The sequence below is a fragment of the Rhincodon typus genome, chromosome 23 (assembly GCF_021869965.1).
Source record: "Rhincodon typus isolate 14 chromosome 23, sRhiTyp1.1, whole genome shotgun sequence".
NCBI classification, from domain to species: Eukaryota; Metazoa; Chordata; class Chondrichthyes; order Orectolobiformes; family Rhincodontidae; genus Rhincodon; species Rhincodon typus.
This window is the reverse complement of record NC_063354.1, coordinates 11111189-11132374: the sequence shown is the minus strand read 5'-3', so window position 1 is coordinate 11132374 and position 21186 is coordinate 11111189. Positions and strand designations below refer to the sequence as shown.

At 39.2% G+C, this 21186-nt stretch overlaps 1 protein-coding gene across 1 annotated transcript in view; it reads left to right on the top strand.

The window, feature by feature from the left end:
- Window positions 1-21186, top strand: part of LOC109928243 (dynein axonemal heavy chain 17-like) — a 334316-nt gene that overhangs the window by 224943 nt on the left and 88187 nt on the right. Inside the window, exons 38-42 of the mRNA XM_048610756.1 lie at window positions 2070-2336; window positions 3640-3801; window positions 6253-6486; window positions 10118-10282; window positions 10369-10464. Of these exons, the coding sequence (XP_048466713.1) occupies window positions 2070-2336; window positions 3640-3801; window positions 6253-6486; window positions 10118-10282; window positions 10369-10464 (924 nt within the window). The remainder of the gene's footprint in view (window positions 1-2069; window positions 2337-3639; window positions 3802-6252; window positions 6487-10117; window positions 10283-10368; window positions 10465-21186) is intronic.

Below are 21186 nucleotides of genomic sequence, written 5' to 3'. Positions count from 1 at the left end.
AACCCCCTTCCCCTCCCCCTTTTCTGATGAAGGGTCTAGGCCCGAAACGTCAGCCTCTCTGCTCCTATGATGCTGCTTGGCCTGCTGTGTTCATTCAGCCCTGCACGTTGTTGTCTCGGATTCTCCGGCATCTGCAGTTCCTACTATCTCTGATTCAAGTACCTAGTGGATTCAGCTCACCACTTGCTCAAAATGACCATTTGTTATGACTAGGTGAGGAGGACTGAATCAGCTTCTTTTTTCCAACCTCTTCAGTTAGATACAACACAGATTTACATTCTTTCGTTGTGAGGCTATACTTCTACTCAAACAAAATTGAATTATTTCATTACTGTTGTCATGATAAGGACACAATTGCAAGGTTTGCTGCAGTGAAAGAAAGACCAATTTTATTATGTGTCAACACCAAGAAATTATAACAAAGATGTGATGTGAAGCTTGCACACTGATATCTTGTTAAAACAAGATGGTGTCCCATACAAAAGGAAGATGCAAGGAACATACAGTTCAAAGTCTTTAGGGTACCCTTGAGGCATAAGGTATTCTCACGAGACATTGTTAGGAGGAACATCGCGGCGGGCAGTGTTCAGGCTCCTGAGCCCAGGGCTCACCCGGTTCTGAGCACCAGGCCACATGCACACTTTTTCATCTTTCTCTTTTTCTTTTTTTTTCATCTTTCATCTTTTCCTTTGTTTCATTTTGGCGATGATAGCAGAGGAAGACAGTAGTGATGATGCGACCTGCACTGGACTCATGGTGGTGGTGGTAGCAGAGATGGTGGCCCAAGTGTGGGATGGGACTCAAATACATGGCAGCAGTGAGGGTGGACCTGGCATAGGACACATGGCAGCAGCAGTGGCAATGAAGATTGGGCCCAATGCAGGACTCATGTCAGTGGCTGGTGGTGATGGTTGGGTCGAACACAGGACTCATGGCCGTGGTAGGGGTGGGCCCAGTGCAGGACTCGTGGCGGTTGCAGCAATGGCAGCATCAGTGACAGTGTTAGCAGTGGCAAGGATGTGACCAGCGCATCGGCATGGGTGGCAGTGGCGTCGGGGATGAAGCCCTGAACTGGGACCCTGCTGGACCTCCTGGATTTGGTGATGGTTCCAGGGCCCAGCCGATTTCCAGCGTCATGGCCACGTAGGTGTGTGGCTGGACAGAACTGAATAAATTTCAAATGTTTTGCTTTAATTTCTGCTTTTTTGGCAGAGTGGCGACTCTCTGCACTTTTCCCTGTATTCCGGTACTCCAGTACACATGGCAATAAAATCTAATCTAATCTGTTGTTTAATTGATTTCTTGAATCATCAGCAGTAGCAAATATTTCGATGTCCATTTTTGCTCTCAGTATTCTAATCCTCTGTTAAATGTGTCTTATCACTGGGCACTTTTTGTTCTTGAAAGACAGAGAGAATTTTCTCCAGCTCCAGTTCCACTATCACAAATCAATCTTCAATTTACCATAAACATATTTAAATGGGGCTGATTTGAGTTCATTGTCTTGAAGCTTGATAATCGCAGGTGATTGATTTCCAATATGTAAAAATTCTCAGACAAGTGTAAATCAAAATAGGAAGTTAGAGTCTTTTCATGCTTAACTGGATTGATTGGTGTCAGTGCCTTTTGATAAAATGTTAATTTCAGTTTAGACTGATTTTGATATTTCAGCATTGGCTTCATGAAACTTTACTAATTTGTATGGTTAGGTGACTGCAGAGGCCATTTTAAGTCAATGTTTTTGCCTTTTTGTAAAACCAGTTCAGTCACAAAATTCCTAGGTATTAGCTGATAGAATTCAAAAATCAGTATGGCATATTTTAACACAATTGTGCCACAATGCAAAATGCTAATTAATTCTGTAGTTGTTTACAGGGAGAAAATGTGTTTCATGCTTTTATAGATTCATCCAGCAAAGGTTTTAACTACCCTCAAAGTCATTGAGCAATTCTAGAATATTCATCCATCCTTACAACCTTAAGTATTACAATTCTATTGGGGAAACAAAGCAAAAAAATGTGAAATTAATTACAAAAGTTGATTAATTTTATGATTCCTGTTTAAATTAGGTGGATCTTGGCACTCAGTATATCAATGCTGGAGTGAAAAATCATGGAACAGTATTTATGATGACAGATTCCCAGGTGGCAGAGGAGATGTTTCTTGTGCTTATCAATGACCTTTTGGCATCTGGTGAGATTCCAGGACTGTTTCAGGATGATGAGCTTGAAAATATTATCGGTGCAATGAGAAATGAAGTTAAATTACTGGGTTTGCAAGATACCAAAGAAAATTGTTGGAAGTTCTTCATAGATAGAGTGAGGAGGCAACTAAAGGTATAGTTAATGGAATTGTCTGCTCTTTAAAACAAACGTGTTATACAGGCACATATGATGTTAAATAGAGAAAACAAAGGCAAGAATCATCTTCAGATGAAAGAAGTTACTGACTGACAGAAAGTTAGACCAGAATGTGCAGAATTAGTTCAGCCTATATTTCAAATATCACATATTCTGTCCTCTTTTTGTGATATTTTGATAAAATGTATGGAAATTAAGAGGTCAGAAAGTGATTTAGAAAAATTACTTAAATACATAATTTCTAAGAATGTTAACTGCTGAAGAGTTTGTGACTGCTGAAGAATGTTATGACATACAGACAAGTAGCTGATTGTGAGAAACCAGCAGTTTAGTTTGAATTCAGTTAGAAGATTAAGTTTTCAGTTGCAGACTAGCAGAAGAACTAAGCTTTCAGTTCAGAAAGGATTTTCAGCTTAGCAGAAGGGTTTTAGCTCATGAAATAAACAGCTGAAAGAGTTTACATTATATTAACGTTTTCAAGGTGTGTTACGACCCAGGGATAGAGAGCCAACCAAATGATATGTTCTAACACTGGATCTACAACACAGTGCAATTAAGATATTTGATGAACCTCAAAATTGCTCAATTGCTCCTAATCGGATTTTAGAAATAACTAATCTTAGACACCAATTTCATAACTTAAACAAAAATAAAGTTTATTGTTAATAATGTAACTTTAGCAGAACACGGGTGAACTGCAGGGAAATCTAATTAACATTTATGATCTAAGATCAATCTTCTTTGATCACCGACACCCACCCACTCATTAGCGGACAGACAGACACGGTTAAGCGATAGTTTTTAAAAAATATATGTATTGAAAGTTATCAGTTTGATAACCATTTCAATGATGAATACCAAGTCTCCATGAAATTGTTTGGGTTGTATTACAGGCATGAAGGACTGAATCTTGCTTGAATCCTGAAATCACCAGTCACTTTACCTGATTTCTCATAGATTGGGGTTATTTTCTCTTACCAGAGTAAATCTTCCTCCTTAATTCAATAGAAGTTATTATAAAGCCGTAAGAAGAGAAAGAAAAAAATCTTAAAATCATACTTTTTAATGTTGGAGTTTTTGAATGATAATAATGGCACCAGTAATTAATAAATTTAAAAGTTATGAATGCATTAATTAAATATGCAACAAAAGTTATTATTTACTGAGACTAAAATTTTATCTGCAAGTCAGTCATCATAAGATTTTTAAATTCTTTACAAATTACAAGACAGTAGTGGTTTGTCCTTTTAAAACTGTCAATGTCTTTTTGATCTTGAAGGTTGTTTTATGTTTTTCACCTGTGGGTTCAATTCTACGAGTACGTGCTCGAAAGTTTCCTGCTTTGGTAAACTGCACATCTATAGATTGGTTCCATGAGTGGCCAGAAGAAGCTTTGGTATCTGTCAGTAAACGTTTCCTTGAGGAAACAGAGGGTATTGAGGTAAGAAAATTTAGCAGTTTTCTTTTGTATATATTTCTTTAGTTGAAATGTGATGAAAGCAGTAGTTTGTAAGTTATTAACTGCATTGACTATGGATTCAAACCATGTGTTATTGAGATAGTACCACCCGAAACAGGAACCTAAATGTCCAGCTTTTTGAGAGAGGAAGTTGTTAATTATAATTCCAGCTGGGAGTTGAAGCAGACTTCTGTAAAATCAGTCTGTGGTGTAGTTTGTTCGAGAAATAGAAGCTGGTTTGGGGGGAAAAAACAATTCTTGACTGAGAGGTCAAATTCTAGCCAGTGAACAGAGGTAGCACAGCTCATAAAGTAGTTCTCAGTAGAAAAAAAAGATAGCGATTGAGAAGCTGTAGGCTTAAGACATTTGAGGTACAAAATTGTGGGGTTCTTCAGAAGTTGAAAAATACAGATTCTAGGAGCAGTACAATGAATGGTTAGAAATATGTGCCTTTTGGTGGATCTTTTAGCCATAGAACTCAGTGTTGACAATGTTGCAGTTCAATTGGATTTCAATCCGAACTCTTGCAAGAATAAAGGAATTGAAACTCTACTGAGGAAGATCAGAATTTTCAGAGACTGCATGCCTGATGTTAATGTTCTACATGCCGAAAGAACTAACTGAGAAATCTGAGACCTACTGAAAACAAAAAATGCTGGAGATCATAGAGAATCAGGCAGCATCCATGGAGAGAAAGCAAGTTAGCATTTCGATTCTAGATGACTCTTCACCTCTGCTGACGTGAAGTGTGGAGGGGACAGCATTTATGCAACAGTTGGGCAGTGGGGTGGAGTGTTGGGGAAGAAAGAATGTTGGTAGTTCAGATTAAGTGATTGGAATGTGAGAATGGCAGAGCAATGGTGTGTCTAACTGCCAGACTGGAAAGAACAAACAGCCCGACTGGAGTTGGGGGAGGGGCAAGAGGCCCCGTCTTTGTTGTAACAGGCATTTAAAGTATACTAGAAGAGTCATCTAGACATGAAATGTTAGTTTTCTTTCTCTCCATAGATTTTGTCTGAGCCACTGTGATCTCTGGCGATTTTTGTTTTCAGTACAGATTCAAACATCTGCAGTAATTTGCTCCTATGAAGTATCATGTATATCTTCTCCAATTGCTCTCATAGCTTGCCATTGAATGAGCATCATCTGTAGCTTCATCATTTTTAGTCAAAAATACATCTATTCACACAGCTAGTTAGCTGCCTTAATCTAGATCCATCAAGCTTTCAAGTCATCTTCCATTTGGCAAAAGGAGTCATCTTGAATATTCAAATGATTCAAAACCAAAATACGTTTGGTAGTACAGAAGCATCACCAGGTGCATAGAAGCCTCATCTCACCAGAAATGGACTCCATCAGAAAAATGAATACATGTCGTGTAATTTTCAATATGCAGCAATTTATCCATTTTCTAGTAAATTAGTTATAATAATTTAGGTGGCCTGTTTCATTTTAAGTTCATGGATATGCTTCAAAATCTATCTTTTTATAAGGTGGTGTTACAAGAAGTCTATGACGCTGTTGCTCTGGTCCCATGATTCCACAGGTCACAACATCAAATGTAAAATAGTTTTTCCAGTTATTACGGTGGCCAATTAAATACTTTATATAGGTTTAAATAAAATTTATTAAACAGATTTCTCTATGTAACACAAAATTATTGGTTTGTTATAAAAACTACATTTATTCAATTAAGATACAGAACTCACTAATATGTATAGACTGTAATATGGAAATATAAGTGTTTATTCCTCTACCTTAATACCCAAAAATACACATACACACACATGTTCACTCACACTAGATTGGCTTTCTGGACAAAAAAAAAGCATTAGTCCATCGGTTTTAGTTCGTTAAAAGGAAAGATAACTTTCACACTCTCTTCCAGTCCAGTGGTCTGATAATTGTAAATCATATATCTTCAGTTGTCTCCAAAGTCTTGACAGATACAGCCTGCTCATAGATTAAATACTATGAAATTATTTCAATCACTCTTTCAGAAAAGAGAATAGATTTCACCCTGAACTCATGACAGGGTTTTTTTTTCAAAAAAAGGTACAGATCAGTTGGTAACCTCCTTGCTTGCAACTTTTTTCCTCCAAATGAAACCAAGAACAAATTCCAAACCAAACACTTTTCAAAACAGACCTAGGAGGAGGTCACCATCAACACAAGCATTTATTGCAAGTGATGTGATTTCCAGGAAATCTTGTGAGAAATATGTTCCAAAGTCCACAGTTACTTTTCAATGACCTCTGAAAGAAACCAGCCCAAAATTTGGAATAAAATAATTCTTTCATAATCTTTCAAAACTTAAATCCCCATATAAAGTAATAAATATGAAGTATTTTCATTACAGTTGTATTATTAAATTGCAAGTTTTATTTGACACAAATGCACTGAATACTTTTTATATACTGAATTACCTTTCAGAGTGATGTAAAGAATTCTATAAGCTTGTTCATGTCATTTGTACACAAAAGTGTCCAAGAGATGTCTGCGATCTACCTAGCAACTGAAAGGCGCTACAACTACACCACTCCCAAAACATTTCTGGAACAAATAATGCTCTACCAAAACCTACTCTCAAAGAAAAGGAAAGAATTGATTGCTAAAATGGATAGACTTGAAAATGGTTTGGCTAAACTTAATAGCACTGCTGGCCAGGTTTGTGGAGTTCTAATGTTTCATATTTGTTAATAAATTTACTAAACATAAAAATGGAAAAAAATCTTATTTTTTGTTAGGATCTCAGCCAATATACTACAGATAGTTGAATTTCTATTTGTGTTATCTTTGATGAGACGAACACTACTCTCTACTTCTGGAGAATAGTCAGTGTAGTTCCTTTGTTTAAGAAGGGCAATAAGGATAATCTGGGAAATTACAAGCTGGTGAGTCTTACATCAGTCGTAGGGAAATTATTGGAGAAGATTCTTAGAATTTACTCACATTCAGAAAAATATGGACTTATTAGCAATAAGCAGCGTGGCTTTGTGCAAGAGAGGTTGTGTCTCACAAACTTGATTGAGTTTTTTTGAGGAAGTAACAAAGATGTTTGATGAGGACAGGGTGGTGGATATGATCTACATGGACTTTAAAAATGCCTTTGACAAGGATCCTCATGGCAGGCTGATACAGAAGGTGAAGTCAAGAAGGCATATGGCATGCTTGCCTTCATTGACTGGGGTTAGAGTAGAAAAAGTGGCAAGTCATTTTGCAGCTGTATAGAACTTTAGTTAGGCCACAGTTGATGTCAGCTGTGACTTTTCATTTGACAAATCAGAGGACACAGTAATATCACAAGCAGATATTAGGGTAGTTGAAATTCTATTTCAGAATGGGAAGTGGTTGGCATATCTTGATTAACTGAGGCTCAGGAAGCAGAGCCAGTGATCAGTAAATTAGCAAAGATGTCCTACATTGAAGCTGAGGCTAAAATGGTTCCAGAGTGCTATTATATCAAAAACAGAGTTTTAATGAGGAATTAGCGACACCTTCACAGAACTCCAGACAAATACTGGAGGCTTGTTCATCAAATAGTGGCACTGTCCAGATATCTTAGAAGATGTTGCAGGCATCACACGAAGTGTCTATGACAGTGCTCTTAGAAATATGGAAAACACAGGCTTCAACAAATGGGTATTTTAAATGGCTGGGACTTCATAAAGATTGAGTCCAGTTCTGTAAAATGCCATACATGTCACATGGTAGTAAAACCAAATGTATAATCAGACCAGCACTGTTGATACCTATACCATTCAAAGTTTTCAAAGAACTATTTAGTTAAGTTGTAGTGAATTGTATAGGACTATTACCAAAAACAAATGTAGGACAGCAGTATGTCCAATTATGAACATGCTAAATTGATACCTAGAGGCTGTACTTTTAAGAGCCATTACAGCGAGTGTAGTAGTGGAAATGTTAATTTAGATTTTTATTCATTATGGACTACCATTGAGGTACAGTCTAATCAGAGTTCTGCCTTCATGTCTAGAGTTTTCCAGGAAATCTTTAACAGTTTGGGAATAAAACAATTGAAGTCAACTGTGTAACATTCACAAAGCTAGGAAGCTTTTTAGATGTATCATCAGACTCTCAAAAATCATGATAAAGGCACACTGTCACAAATACTCATGGGATTCAGACAACATTGTTAGTCTTTTTATTATTTGCTACTAGATATTCTCCAATTTAGTCGACTGGATTTAGCTCATCTGAGTTGGTTTATGACAATGAGATTAGGAGTCTGTTAAAATTGATTAAGGAGAATTTCTTGAATGAGAAGGATGTATCCATAATGTGTATCCATGTTTCTGAAAAGGTTCACAAGAAGACTAATAGATTGTTAGCCCCATTTCAAAGGATTGGAGTATAAGATTAGGGAGTCTTACTGCAACTGTACATGGTGTGGTAAGACCACATTTGGAAAACGGTGAGCAGTTTTATTGCCTTATTTAAGGAAAGATATTATTTCATTAGAGGCAGTTAAGAGAAGGTTCACTAGCTTGATCCCCGGTATGTCTTATGAGCAAAGTTTAAACAGGTTAGGGCGCTACTCATTGGGATTTAGGAGAATGAGAAGTGATTTCATTGAAACATTTAGAATTTGTAATAGGCTGAGAGAATGTTTCCCCTCGTGGGAGGATTTAGGACCAGAGGGTATCATCTCAGAATAAAGGTGTGCCAATTTAAGACTGAGATGAGGAGGAATTCCTTTTCTCATAGGGTTGTGAGTTTTTGGATTTCCTTGCTACGGAGAGCTGTGGAGACAGAGTCCTCATATACATTAAAGCTGATATAGATTCTTAATCAGTAGGGGAGTCAAGGGTTATGGGGAAAAGACAGGAAAGTGGACGTGAGGAATGTCAGATCAGCCATATTCCTATTGAATCGCGGAGCAGGCTCTAGGGGCCAACGGGACCCTCCTGTTCTGACTTCTTACAGTCTTATGGTCTTACAGTACAGGACAGCTTTTCGCCAATTTGCCAAATGGAACCTTCCACCTTCTTCCCAAACCCCTCATCCTCAATTCCTGCCACAGCCCTGCAAAATCTTTCCTCTTCACATAATTGTCTAATTGCCTTTCTGAAGACATGATTTAATCTGTATGCATCAAACTCTCAAGCATTGCAACTCAGATCCTAACTACTCATTCTGTAAAACATTTTCGCATGTTGATTGATTGATTTATTGTCACGTGTACCTAAGTATGGTGAAAAGCTTTGTTTACGAGCAGTACAGGCAGATCATAATAAGCAAGGACATACTGCTCACAGGGTCAAAAAGTACATTTGGACAAGGCATGCAGGTTACGTCCCACAGGGCGTGCACTAGGCAAGATCAACATTAGCAAGACCAGCATTATTTGAAGTTAGAGAATCCATTCATCAGTCTAATAACAGCAGGGAAGAAGCTGTTCTTCAATATACTGGTGCGTGTGTTCAAGCTTCTGTATCTTCTGCCTGATGTAGGAGGTTGTAGAAGAGCATTGTCAGGTGTGATGGTTCTTTGATGATGTTGGCAGCTTTTCCACGGCAACAGGCCGTGTAAATGGAATCTGGGCTGTGCATACAACCTTCTGTCATTTCTTATGGTCCTGGGCAAAGCAGTTGCCATACCAGTCCATTATGCAACTGGATAGTATGCTTTCAATGGTATATTTCTCGGTGAGGAACCTTGTGGGCATGCCAAACTTCTTGAGCCACCTAATGAAGAAGAGGTGTTGTTGTGCCTTCTTGACCATTGCATCCACATGGGAAGTCCTGGACGGGTTGTTGGTTATTATCTCTCCTAGGAACTTGATGCTCTCCAACCTCTCTACCTCAGCTCTGTTGATGCAAATGGGGATGTGTGCTCCTCTCTTCTTTCTGAAGTCAATGATTGGTTCTTTAGTTTTGCCAATGTTGAGAGAGAGGTTGTTCTCATTGCACCACATCACCAAGCCCTCTATCTCCTTTCTGTATTCTGACTCATCATTGTTTGATATCCATCCCTACCATAGTGGTGTCATCAGCAAACTTGTAAATGGCGTTCAGTTGGAATTTGGCTACACAGTCGTAGATGTACAGTGTGTACAGTTGCCATTGCTCCTTTTGCTAATGATCTTTATTTAATGTCTTCTTTTTCTTGATCCTTTCAATGAGAATAGTTCCCCTCTATCTAACCTGTTAATGTCCCTCAACCATTTGTTCTGCAAAAACAACCCCAGCATCTCCAACCTATGCACATACATATTCTCTTTTAATGATGTAATAAGTCATGAAAGTAACAATTATGAATATGTCTTTACATACAGGTAGATGATTTAAAAAGTAAACTTGCTATACAAGAAGTGGAGCTACAGCAGAAGAATGAGGATGCAGACAAATTAATTAAAGTTGTCGGACAGCAAACAGAAATTGTGACCAAAAATAAAAGAATTGCTGATGAGGAGGAGAAGAAAGTACAAATCATTAATGAGGTAAAGTACTTTGCTTTAATTTATCGACTTATTGCATTAATCTTTGAAATTTGAAGAGGTTTTTTAGCTGTTTTCTTTATGTTTAGAACGTGAGAGAAAAGCAACAGTCTTGTGAAGAAGACTTGGCAAAAGCAGAGCCAGCTTTAATTGCAGCACAAGAAGCACTGAATACATTAAATAAGGTAAAACTAAGAAGTAAGAGCCAACGTGCAATGGCATTATTCATAGGTTGAATGCAATTTATTTAGAATGGTTTTTATTCTGAGCTGGAATGTTGATCGTATTTGGAGCTGGCAGCACGGCACATCCTGGCTTGGGGTGCAACGTTTCTTTGGAATAAAACATTAATATGTTTGGATTGAGAAGCTACCTCAACATTCTTCATGAAGATTGAAGCAGAGAATCCCAGCCAACACACCTATATAAATACGGAATGAATTTACATCTGCCAAAATATTAAAAGACCTGAGGAAAATCAGCAAAAACATAATTGCCTTGGTTTTTCTGGTCCTTTCTCAGGTATGCTAGTGAGGTTATGTTGCATGAGTAGCAACAGCTTTAAAAATGTGTACTAAAAAATTGGAAAGCAAGGTAATCTTATGAAGTTGCATTCTTGTCACAGCAACTTGGCCAAAGAATGCACACATTCAGAATTTGGATAAATGCCCCCATGATTTGTAAACCACTTAACTCCCAATGAGTGATATTTTATCTGAAATATCCCTCTAGTAACAGGACTATATATTTACAGATCGGGTATAATAGTTATAGACATTGTAAAAATGCCTTTACTTGTTCTTAAGGTCAGTCGGCTGGACAGCTGGTTTGTGTTGCAGAGTGACGCCAAGTGTGGGTTCAATTCTTGCACTGGCTGAGGTTAACCATGAGGGAGTCTCCTTGTAAACCTCCCCCTGTCACTTGAGGTGTGGTGATCCTCAGGCTAAACCACCACCAGTCATCTATCTCTAATGAGAGAGCAGTCCTATGGTCTAATAAGACAATGGCAATTTTACTATTTAATAAAGTGCCATAGTGTGACTATTTCTTTTTGCATGTAGCACTTAGGAAATACTATTTCAGAATGGAATTTGCACTTTTGCGCGGTTAAGACTAGATTTTTAAGATGGTCATAAGTCCTCTCAGAACTGGATTGAGACTGCCCAAACCAGTTTCACTGAGTACTCTTACAAAGAATATTCATGTGAACTACTGTTTTTAATTTGGAAATTAACACCTCAGATAGCTTCTGTTTCTACCTGGATCATGGAATTCAACCCTTGATTGTTACTCTAATACGAGGGTGAAGTTTTATAAATATTATGTAAGATTGCTTCTGAATTTTTTGTTTCATCTTTCTCTGGAAATTACATGGTTTAATGTTAACTGTCTATGTTATTGACTTTAAAATTAATTTCTGGATGGTCGTGGGTTTGGCACATATGCAGAAAAAGCTTCCTTTTAAAAAAATATTCTCAATTACTTCCTTATCTTAGTTTTCCAATGCCTTAATGTAATCATTGTACGTTTTCAACTGCATTGAAACTGGAATAGGAATTGTGAATGCTGTCGGATTGCACGGATCAGTTGGAGCAATTAGAGGCAAAGAGGAGTTTACAAGAGCAAGAGTAATACTCCTTAGATTCTTAATTCCAGATATTTATTAAATTCAAATTCCACCATCTGCCATGGTCCCCAGAATCTTTTCTGGTCTCTGGATTAACAGTCCAGCAATAATACTATTAGGCCATTGCCTCCCCTGAGCGGAGCAAGTTAAATAGTCAAAGAAGACAATAGCTTGGCAGAGAATGAGGTAAGACTGATAAATTAAACTGCATTTACTTCAATGCAAGAAGCCTGACAGGTAAAGCAGATGAACTTATGGCATGATTGGGAACACGGCACTGGGATATCATAGTTATTACATGAACGTAGATCAGGAATGGACAGGACTGGCAGCTTAATGTTCCGCAGTATAGATGCTATAAGAAGGATAGAAAGGGAGGCAAGATAGGAGGGAGAGTGGCATTTTTGGTTAGGGATATCATTACGGCTATATTTAGGGAAATCATCCAGTGAAGCTATATGAATGGAACTGAGAAATAGGAAAATGATGATCACCTTGTTGGGATTGTATTATAGGTCCCGAATAATCAGAATAATAGTTGTAATGGTAGAGCATTTTAACTTTCCAAACATAGACTGGGACTGTCATAGTGCTAAGGGCTTGGATGGAGAAGAATTTGTTAAGTGTGTACAAGAAAACCTGTGGAAACTCTGGGATGTACCCACAGGAGAAGGAGCAGTACTTGACCTTCTTGGGGAATAAGGCAGGGCAGTGACTGAGGTATCGGTGGGGGAGCACTTTGGGGCAAGTGATCATAATTCTCTTTGTTTTAAAATTGCTATGGAAAAGATAGAACTAATCAAAAAGTTAAAGTTCTAAATTGGAGTAAGGCCAATTTTGACAGTATTAGACAGGAACAAGGCTAGTAGGTATAGGAAATACTGGATGACTAGAGAAATTGAGCTCTGATCAAGAAAAAGAAGAAGACATATGTCAAGAATAGATAGCTGGGATTGAGTGAATATGTAGAGGAGTATAAGGGCAGTAGAAATATATTTAAGAAGGAAATCAGAAGGGCAAAAAGAGGACATGAGATAGCTTTGGCAAATACAGTTAAGGAGCATCCAAAGAGATTTTATCTGTACATTAAGGGTGAAAGAGCAACTGGGGAGAGAATAGGGTCCCTCAAAGACCAATGTGGTTGTCTATGTGTGGAACCACAGGAGATGGAACCTAGGGAACTTGGGAAGTAAATAGTGATGTTTTGAAAAGAGGTCATATTAGGAAGAGGTGCTAGAGGTCTTAAAATGGATAAAGGTAGGTAATTCCCTGGGACCTGATCAGGTGTTTCCTAGAACTTTGTGGGAAGCTAGCGAACACATTGCTGGGTCCCTGCTGAGATATTTGTATCATCGACAGCCACAGTGAGGTTGCGGAAGACTGGAAGTTGGCTAATGTGACACCATTATTTAAGAAAGGTTGTAAGGAAAGGCCAGGGAACTATAAACTGGTAAACCTTATGTCAGTGGTGGGTAAGTTGTTTAGGGGATTCCGAGGGACAGAATTTATAAACATTTGGAAAAGTAAGGATGGATTAGGGATAGTCAACATTACTTTTTGCGACAGAAATTGTCTCACTAATTTGACTGACTTTTTTAAAGAGATGACAGAGAAGATTAATGAAGGCAGAGCAGTAGACATTGTCTATATGGACTTCAACAAAGGTAATTAGATATAAAATTGCCTTGAAGGTAGGAGACAGAGGGTTGTGGTTGAGGGTTGCTTTTCAGATTGGAAGCCTGCGATCTGTGGTATTCCACAAGGATCGGTGCTGCATCCACTGCTTTTTGTTATTTATATAAGTGATTTGGATATGAATATAGGTGGTATAGTTAGTAAGTTTGCAGATGACACCAAAAAGGTGGTGTGGTGGACAGTGAAGAAGATTATCCCAGAGTACAATGGGACCTTGATCAGACGGGCCAATGGGTCGAGGGGTCACAGATGGAGTTTAATTTACATAATGTGAGGTGTTGCATTTTGGTAAGGCCAACCTGGGCAGGACTTGTACAATTAATGCTCGGGCCCTGAAGAGTATTGTCGAACAAAGAGATCTACAGGTGCAGATGCACTGTTCTTTGAAAATGGAGTCACTGGTAGAAGGGTGGTGAAGAAGGCATTTGGCACGCTTGCCTTCATTGGTCAGTGCATTGAATATAGGAGTTAATACGTCATCTTGCAACTGTACAGGATATCAGTGAGGCCACTTTTAGAATACTGTGTTCAGTTCTGATTTCCCTTCTATAGGAAGGATATTGTTGATCTTGAGAAGGTGCAGAAAAGATTTGCAAGGATGTTGCTGAGACTCGTGGTTTTAAGCTATAGGGAGAGGCTGAATAGTTTGGGGCATTTTGCCCTGGAGTGTTGGAAGCTGAGAGATGATCATACAGAGGTTTATAAAATCACGAGAGGCATGGATAAGGTGTATAGCCTAGGTCTTTTTCCTAGGGTGGGGGAGTCCAAAACTAGACTACAAAGATTTAAGGTGAGAAGGGAGCGATTTAATTTTTTTCAAACCAAGGATGTTGCGTGTATGGACAGAGGAGGTTGCTGCGAAATTGCGAAGTATTTGTGAATTGGAAGGCAGGAAGTTAGAATTTCTTGGAAAAATGATTGTGGGGAAAGTGTGCATAGTCCTTTTAAGAGGTGACGTGTTATTTTTTGTGCTTAGAGATTTTTAAAATGTAAGTCTGGGAGCAGCAGCTAAAGTTGCCAGTACAGAGAGCTCTAAAATTGAAATAGGTGTATCAAAAGCCTTACAGTTGGCAGGTAAAACAGCAGTTTTGTTTTGGTATCTGGACAACAAGTTTGAATTTAGCCAATCAATTTGAACTAGGACCTGAGCTACCAAATTCAATTGAATTTAAATCTGATGGTGTTGACAACATCAAACCAATCCTACTTAAGAAACACTATTTTGTCATAATGGGTATAAAGATGAGCGCATTTGGAAAATTGGGGGGAGAGCCAACTGCCATCTGATGGGATAGCCAAACTTCAGCTGCAGCAGAAGCAAATCTGCCATCTGAGATATAAACCTGACTTTCATATAAAATCATTGAGCTCTCTGAAAAGACCTATTATAGGTACCATGGCATTTTCGCTCAAAGTCCTTACCTAAGAAATTAAAGAGTAAAACGTCCACGACAGTAAAATTATCAGATGAAAGGCATTTGTGAGGTGAGCAACGGAAGGAAGATTGGAGATGAAAGTGGAGAAGACAGTGTTACGAAGGGGGGAAAGCCAAACACCTCTGATAATTAACCTAAAACACAAGCCCCAATCTGTTAGGATGGGAGTAGAGGTTCCCTTCTAATAATTACCGCCCACCCACTAACCCTGATACACCCAGAGAAACTCGCCTTTCCCTTCATAATGTATTAAAAGCTGTTAAAAGAAAGAAAATCCCTGATCTCTACAAATAACAAGAAACAGTTCTGAAGAAGGGTCACCGGACCCGAAACGTTAACTCTGTTTTCTCCTTCACAGATGCTGCCAGACCTGCTGAGCTTTTCCAGCAACTTTGTTTTTGTTCTGTTGTTGGTGTTAGTGTAATCCACACATCAGCCAAGTAGGTAATAAAGTATAGAAAGAAAAATAAAGAGAGAATGTAAGTTTGGATAAGTGCAAGAGAAAAATTAGAAAGGACAGGTAATTTAAAGAAATTTACTTGATATTTTTAATATCTCCAACAGCATGGAAATGGCTGAGTACAAAAATTGGCAAATCCAGCCATCGTGCTCATTGGCCAGTTTCATTCCTGCCATAAATTACCTTGCTCAGGAGAGTGCAAGGTGGGATCCAGAAACCCAGGCCATTCAGATTATTGGCCAATTGATTTGTTAATAAGACCATAAGGCACCAGGGCAGAAGTAGGCCATTCAGTCCATCAAGCATGCTACTTAATGAAGTTTATGAGACTAATATCTGGAATGAGCAGATTACCTTATGAGGAAAGGCTAGACAGGCTAGGCCAATGTTCTCTGGAGTTTCAAAAAGTCAAAAGTGACTTCATTGAAATTTATAAGTTCTTGAGGTGACAAAAGTCCACATTACAGAAGAGGAAGTGCTGGAGTTCTGAAAGTGCGTAAAGATAGATAAATCCCCCAGACCCGATCATTGTATCCCAGGAAGTTGTGGGAAGCTAGGGAAGGAAATGTGAGGCCCCTAGTAAAGATATTGGTATCATCCACAGCCATGGGTGAGGTGTCGGAAGACTGGAGGGTGCTAATGTTGTGTCATTATTTAAGAAAGGCTGCGAGGGAAAACCAGGGAACTAGAGACTGGTGAGCCTAACATCAGTGCTGAGTAAAGTGTTGGAGTGGATTCTGAGAGATAGGATTTACATGTATTTGGAAAGGCAAGGACTGATTAGGGATCATCAGCATGTCTTTGTGCTTGGGAAATCGTGTCTCACAAATTCCATGGAGTTTTCTGATGAGGTAACCAAGAAGACTGATGAAGGCAGAGTGATAGATGTCATCTACATGGACTCTACCAGAGTATTCAACAAGCTTCTGCATGGTACACTGGTTAGCAACGTGAGATCACATGGGTTCCCGGATGAGCTAACCAATCGGCAGGATGGTAGAAGACAGACGGTGGTGGTAAAGATGGTGTTCAGACTGGAGGCCTATGGCCAGTGGTGTGCTGCAAGAATTGGTGCTGGGACCACTGTTGCCTTCTTGGCCAAGACATAGTGCTGCTTGGATTAAACTAATCATCAATTATCTCTCTTTAATGAAAGAGCAGCCTATGGTCCGCGTGGAAACCTATGGTTTTCTTTGCGTTTATCCCAGTCAATTATTGGTGGATGATGGATCTGCAATGAGACAAGACGTCTTGTTTCCTTTGTACAACTCTTTTAGCTATACAAATAACATCTGGTTACTGCTGGTCCTGAAGATTCTTCAGTGGAAACTGAACAACTAAAATGTTCCTCTTGAACTTGGGTTGTCTCATTGTCTGAAATCAAACCTGAACCTGCTTTAACTACTTGTTCGACAGGATGAGATGTTGCCTGAACAACTTAGCTAAAGATTCACCAATTTGTTCAGATGGGTAATCCTGCTCATTACCTTTCTAATAATTTGCACCTTCTTGCAAACTTAGCTAATTTTTGACAACTGAATTCTCTTCAGTGTTGATAAGAGTGGAAAACATTTCTCGAAAACCTATGTAGTTATAGGTTTCCATCCCCTGACAATATGAAACAATTCTCCTATACCAACATATGTAATCTCAGTGGGTTCCGACATAAGTCCAGGAAGCCCTAAAAGATATTCTACCAGGTGTCCTTTGACTGGTTGTTCAACAACTAACATTTCCTTGACCTGTGGTTCCATGACTGGCTGTTCTTTGAACAGTGTTCTATAGCTAGCATCTCTGTCGACAGTTGTGCCATGACAGCTGTCTCTTGACCAGTTCGTTGTCGATTATAACTGACTTAACTCCTTCAGTCGCTTGAATAAGGTTGAAATCCATACAAATATTTGTGTTCAAGAGCAAGAATTTTTGATTATAAAGTACTTATACGATTTCTCCACTCTCTGACACAACCTGTATTGTGCAGTTACATGTAGCTTACATTTAATCTTCAGGTGTGTTGAATCACTCGAGGCTATAATCATTGCTTCTTCAACCATTATATGGGATCTGATAATATGGTGACAGTCACCTCTGTAGTAAGCTTAAAATTAATAAGATATCCATTGACATAAATTAGTTTTTCACCAAAATGAATTGGTTGGAACACCAATTTCCCTGAACATTGGTTGTCACTTTTATTGTAGGTTGCACTACCACATTAAGGTCTTTATGTGAGTAGCTATTTAATTTTCCACTACTTTGTAATTGTGTCCTACATCTGTACATGATCCGGAAGTCATCTATATTTTTAAAGATACAGCATTCTTTTTTAATAACAGGACATCATTTTTGCTCATAAAACTTTCTTGCCACACAGTGCTGAACCTACTCTTATTAACTGATATCTGGCTTTCTCTCTGTACTAGCTTCTCAGGTGTATCCTTAGGAATGCTGTATATTAAGAATTGAATGCATTCTGCAGATTTCCTTTGATAATGTTGATCTTCTCCTCTTGGGATCAAGCTGTGTTGCTTCTGAACTTCAAATTCACTAAGCAACTGAATGGCTTTCACAAAAATCAAATCTTCTTTGGACTGCAATAATTCTGAAAAAAGGGCTCATCAACAATTCCAACAACAATTGTATCTTTTTGAATGCTGATTTCAAAGCTCTATAGTCACATTTTACATTAATCTGTGGAGATTATTAATTATCTATGAATTTGGTTGGATGCTACTGGGCAGAGGACTTACTATGCAGGCCAACCACATCACAAACCCTGTCAAATTAGCCTTCAGCTGAGTACAACTTGCCTCATTGTCAGATGTTCTGTGCCAATTGAAAGTCCAGCATCAGGAAGGGGTTGGGTTCATTGGAAGCCAATCCCTTGCTCTTTTTTGATTTGATTTTGATTTTATTTGACAGTCACATGTGCTGAAATACAGTGAAAACTGTTGTTTTGCAAACAATACAGGCAGATTGTACCATACAAAGGCATGAGGGTAACAAAACAGAATGCAGAATATAGTGCTACAGCTGCAGACAAGGTGCAGAGAGAGAGATCAACATTAATATTTGAAAGGTCCATTCAAAAGTCTGATAACAATGGGGAAAAAGCTGTTCTTGAATCTGTTCTTACATGTGTTCAAACTTTTATATCTTCTGCCTGATGGAAGAGGGTATAACTGGATGTTGTGGTTGGTTGGCTCACTAAACTGGTTCATTGTTCCACAGACGTTTCATTACCCTGCGGGGGGTAACATCATCAGTGCAGCCTCCGATGAAGCGCTGTTGTGTTTTCCCGCCTGTTATTTAAACTCTGGTGTCCGTTGAGCTGGGTTACCTCACGTCCGGTTTTCCTTCACAATGGGGTGTAAATGGGGTCTAGCTCTATGTGGTTATTGCTGGCTTTCTTAGTGGAGAACCAGGCTTCTAGGAATTCCTATGCTTGTCTCTGCTTTGCCTGTCCCAGGATCCTGGTGTTGTCCCAATCGAACTGGTGGTTTTCCTTATCCATGTGGATGGAGATGAGTGAGTATTGGTCGTGTATTTTTGTGGCCAGTTGATGTTCATGTACCCTTGTGGCTAATTTCCTTCCTGTTTGTCCAATGTAATGTTTGTCACAATCTTTGCAGGGAATCTTGTATATGACATTGGTCCTGTTCATAGGGGTAGCGGGTCTTTGATTCGGGTTAGCAGTTGGCGTAGGGTTGACATGGGGTTCATGTGCTGCCCAGTGATCGTAGGAGTCCTGAGGTCAGTTCAGATGTGTTCTTGATGTAAGGTAGCGTGATGAGTGTGTTGGGGCATGCAGTATCTTCTTGGTGTTGTTTGTGTTATAAGCATCTTCTGACCCAGTTATTCGGGTATCCGTTGTCTTTGAATACTTGGAAGATGTACTCTTCTTCTTTTTGGCGTAGTTCTGTGTTGTTGTGTTCTGTTTTGTTGCCCGTTTAAATAATGTTCTCACATAACTTCGTTTGTGCGTGTTAGGATAGTTGCTGTTGAAATTCAGAACTTGGTCAGTGTGTGTGACTTTCCTGTGTACCTTTGTTAAGAATTCCCCGTTGGTCCTGCGTTCCACCATGACGTCCAGGAATTGGAGCTGTTTGTTCTTTTCCTCTTCCCTGGTGAACCTGATCCTGATAAGGATGTTGTTTATTAGTTTGTGGGTCTCCCCTAATTTGGTCTGTTTAATAATGATGAAGGTGTCATCCACATATTGTATCCATAGTTTCAGTTGGATTAGCAGAAGGGCCATGCTTTCAAGTCTCTGCATCACCGCTTCAGCTATTAGTCTGGAGATAGGTGATCCCATGGGTGTCCCGTTGATCTGTTCATATATTTGGCCATTAAAGGTGAAGTGGGTGATGAGGCAGAGGTCCAGCAGCTTCAGCATGTTGTCTGCGGAGATGGTGTCATGCAGGTCTTGTTCTTGTTTTAGTAGTGTTGCCAGTGTTTCTCTTGCTAGTGCTTTGTCTATCGATGTGAATAGGGCAGTAATGTCAAATAATACCATGGTCTTGTCATCATCTATTCTTATGTCCTTGATGGAATTAAGGAACTCCTGGGCTGAGTGGATTGAGTAGGGTGAATTGCTGACGAGGTGCTTTAGTATCCTTTGTAACTCTTTGACTAATCTATGTGATGGCATGCCTGGCAGGGAGACTATGGTTCTGAGGGGTACTTCTGGTTTGTGTACCTTCGGGAGGCCGTAGAATCAGAGGGTGTTAGTTTCTTCAGGTTTCATTCTTAGGTCGTCTGTTTTCTTAATTTGTCTGGTCTGTTTGAGTCTCTTTAGTGTGTTGAGAATCTTGTTGCCCAGTTGTGGTGTCGGGTCTGTCTGTACTTGCTAGTATGTGTCCTCGACAGTTAGTAGAGTCTATGCCTTGGAGAGGTAATCCCTTTATTTAGTATTACCGTCATGCGCCCTTTGTCTGCTGGTAGTATTATGACGTTTTTGTCCTTTTTCAGTCCTTCTGGGGCCTCCCTTTTCAATGCGTTGAGAGTGTTAAGTTCACTTTTTCTGGTCAGTGTTGGGATCACTGTCCGTCCTATGGCTTGTTGTGTTTCTTCATTGATGCCATTGGTCTTCAGTGTGGCTTCCAGTGTGGCTAGGAATTCTGTGTTGTTGGTGTCTCTGTGGTTGTAGTTGAGTCCGCGAATTAGAACAGCTTTCTCTGTGTCTGTCAGTTTCCTGTCTCAAAGGTTTCTTATCTAGGTGTCTGCTCTGTTTTTGTCATTTTAGTGGGTTAGTTTGGCTAATTTTTCCTGTAGGATCTGTCTTTTCTTGGCTCTTGTGGTCTGTTGACTAATGTCAATGGCTCGTTCTAGGTCTGTTGTCCAGTCTTAGTTGGTAGCTTCTAGGAATGAAGTTTTTTGGCACATAATTTCTCTGTCATATCTGTGGAGCGGGTTGTGTGCATCGTTGATTATTGCTTTCATCATCTTGTGGTTGTGTTCTGCTGTCCTACAAGCTTGTGGGTTGTTGATGGGGGGTTTGTATCTCACACTGCGTGGTAATACGCAGTGTGGGACATCGTGTAGGAAGTAGAGTTGTTCACAGGTAGCACTCTGACATTTGGCATAATTTTCCCATTTTCATGCCAACTTGAGCGTGCTTCGCCCGTAGGTCTCTAAGATTTTAGAGTAGATTTGTAGCTCGGGTTGTGGGTGTTGTGGTTGGTTGGCT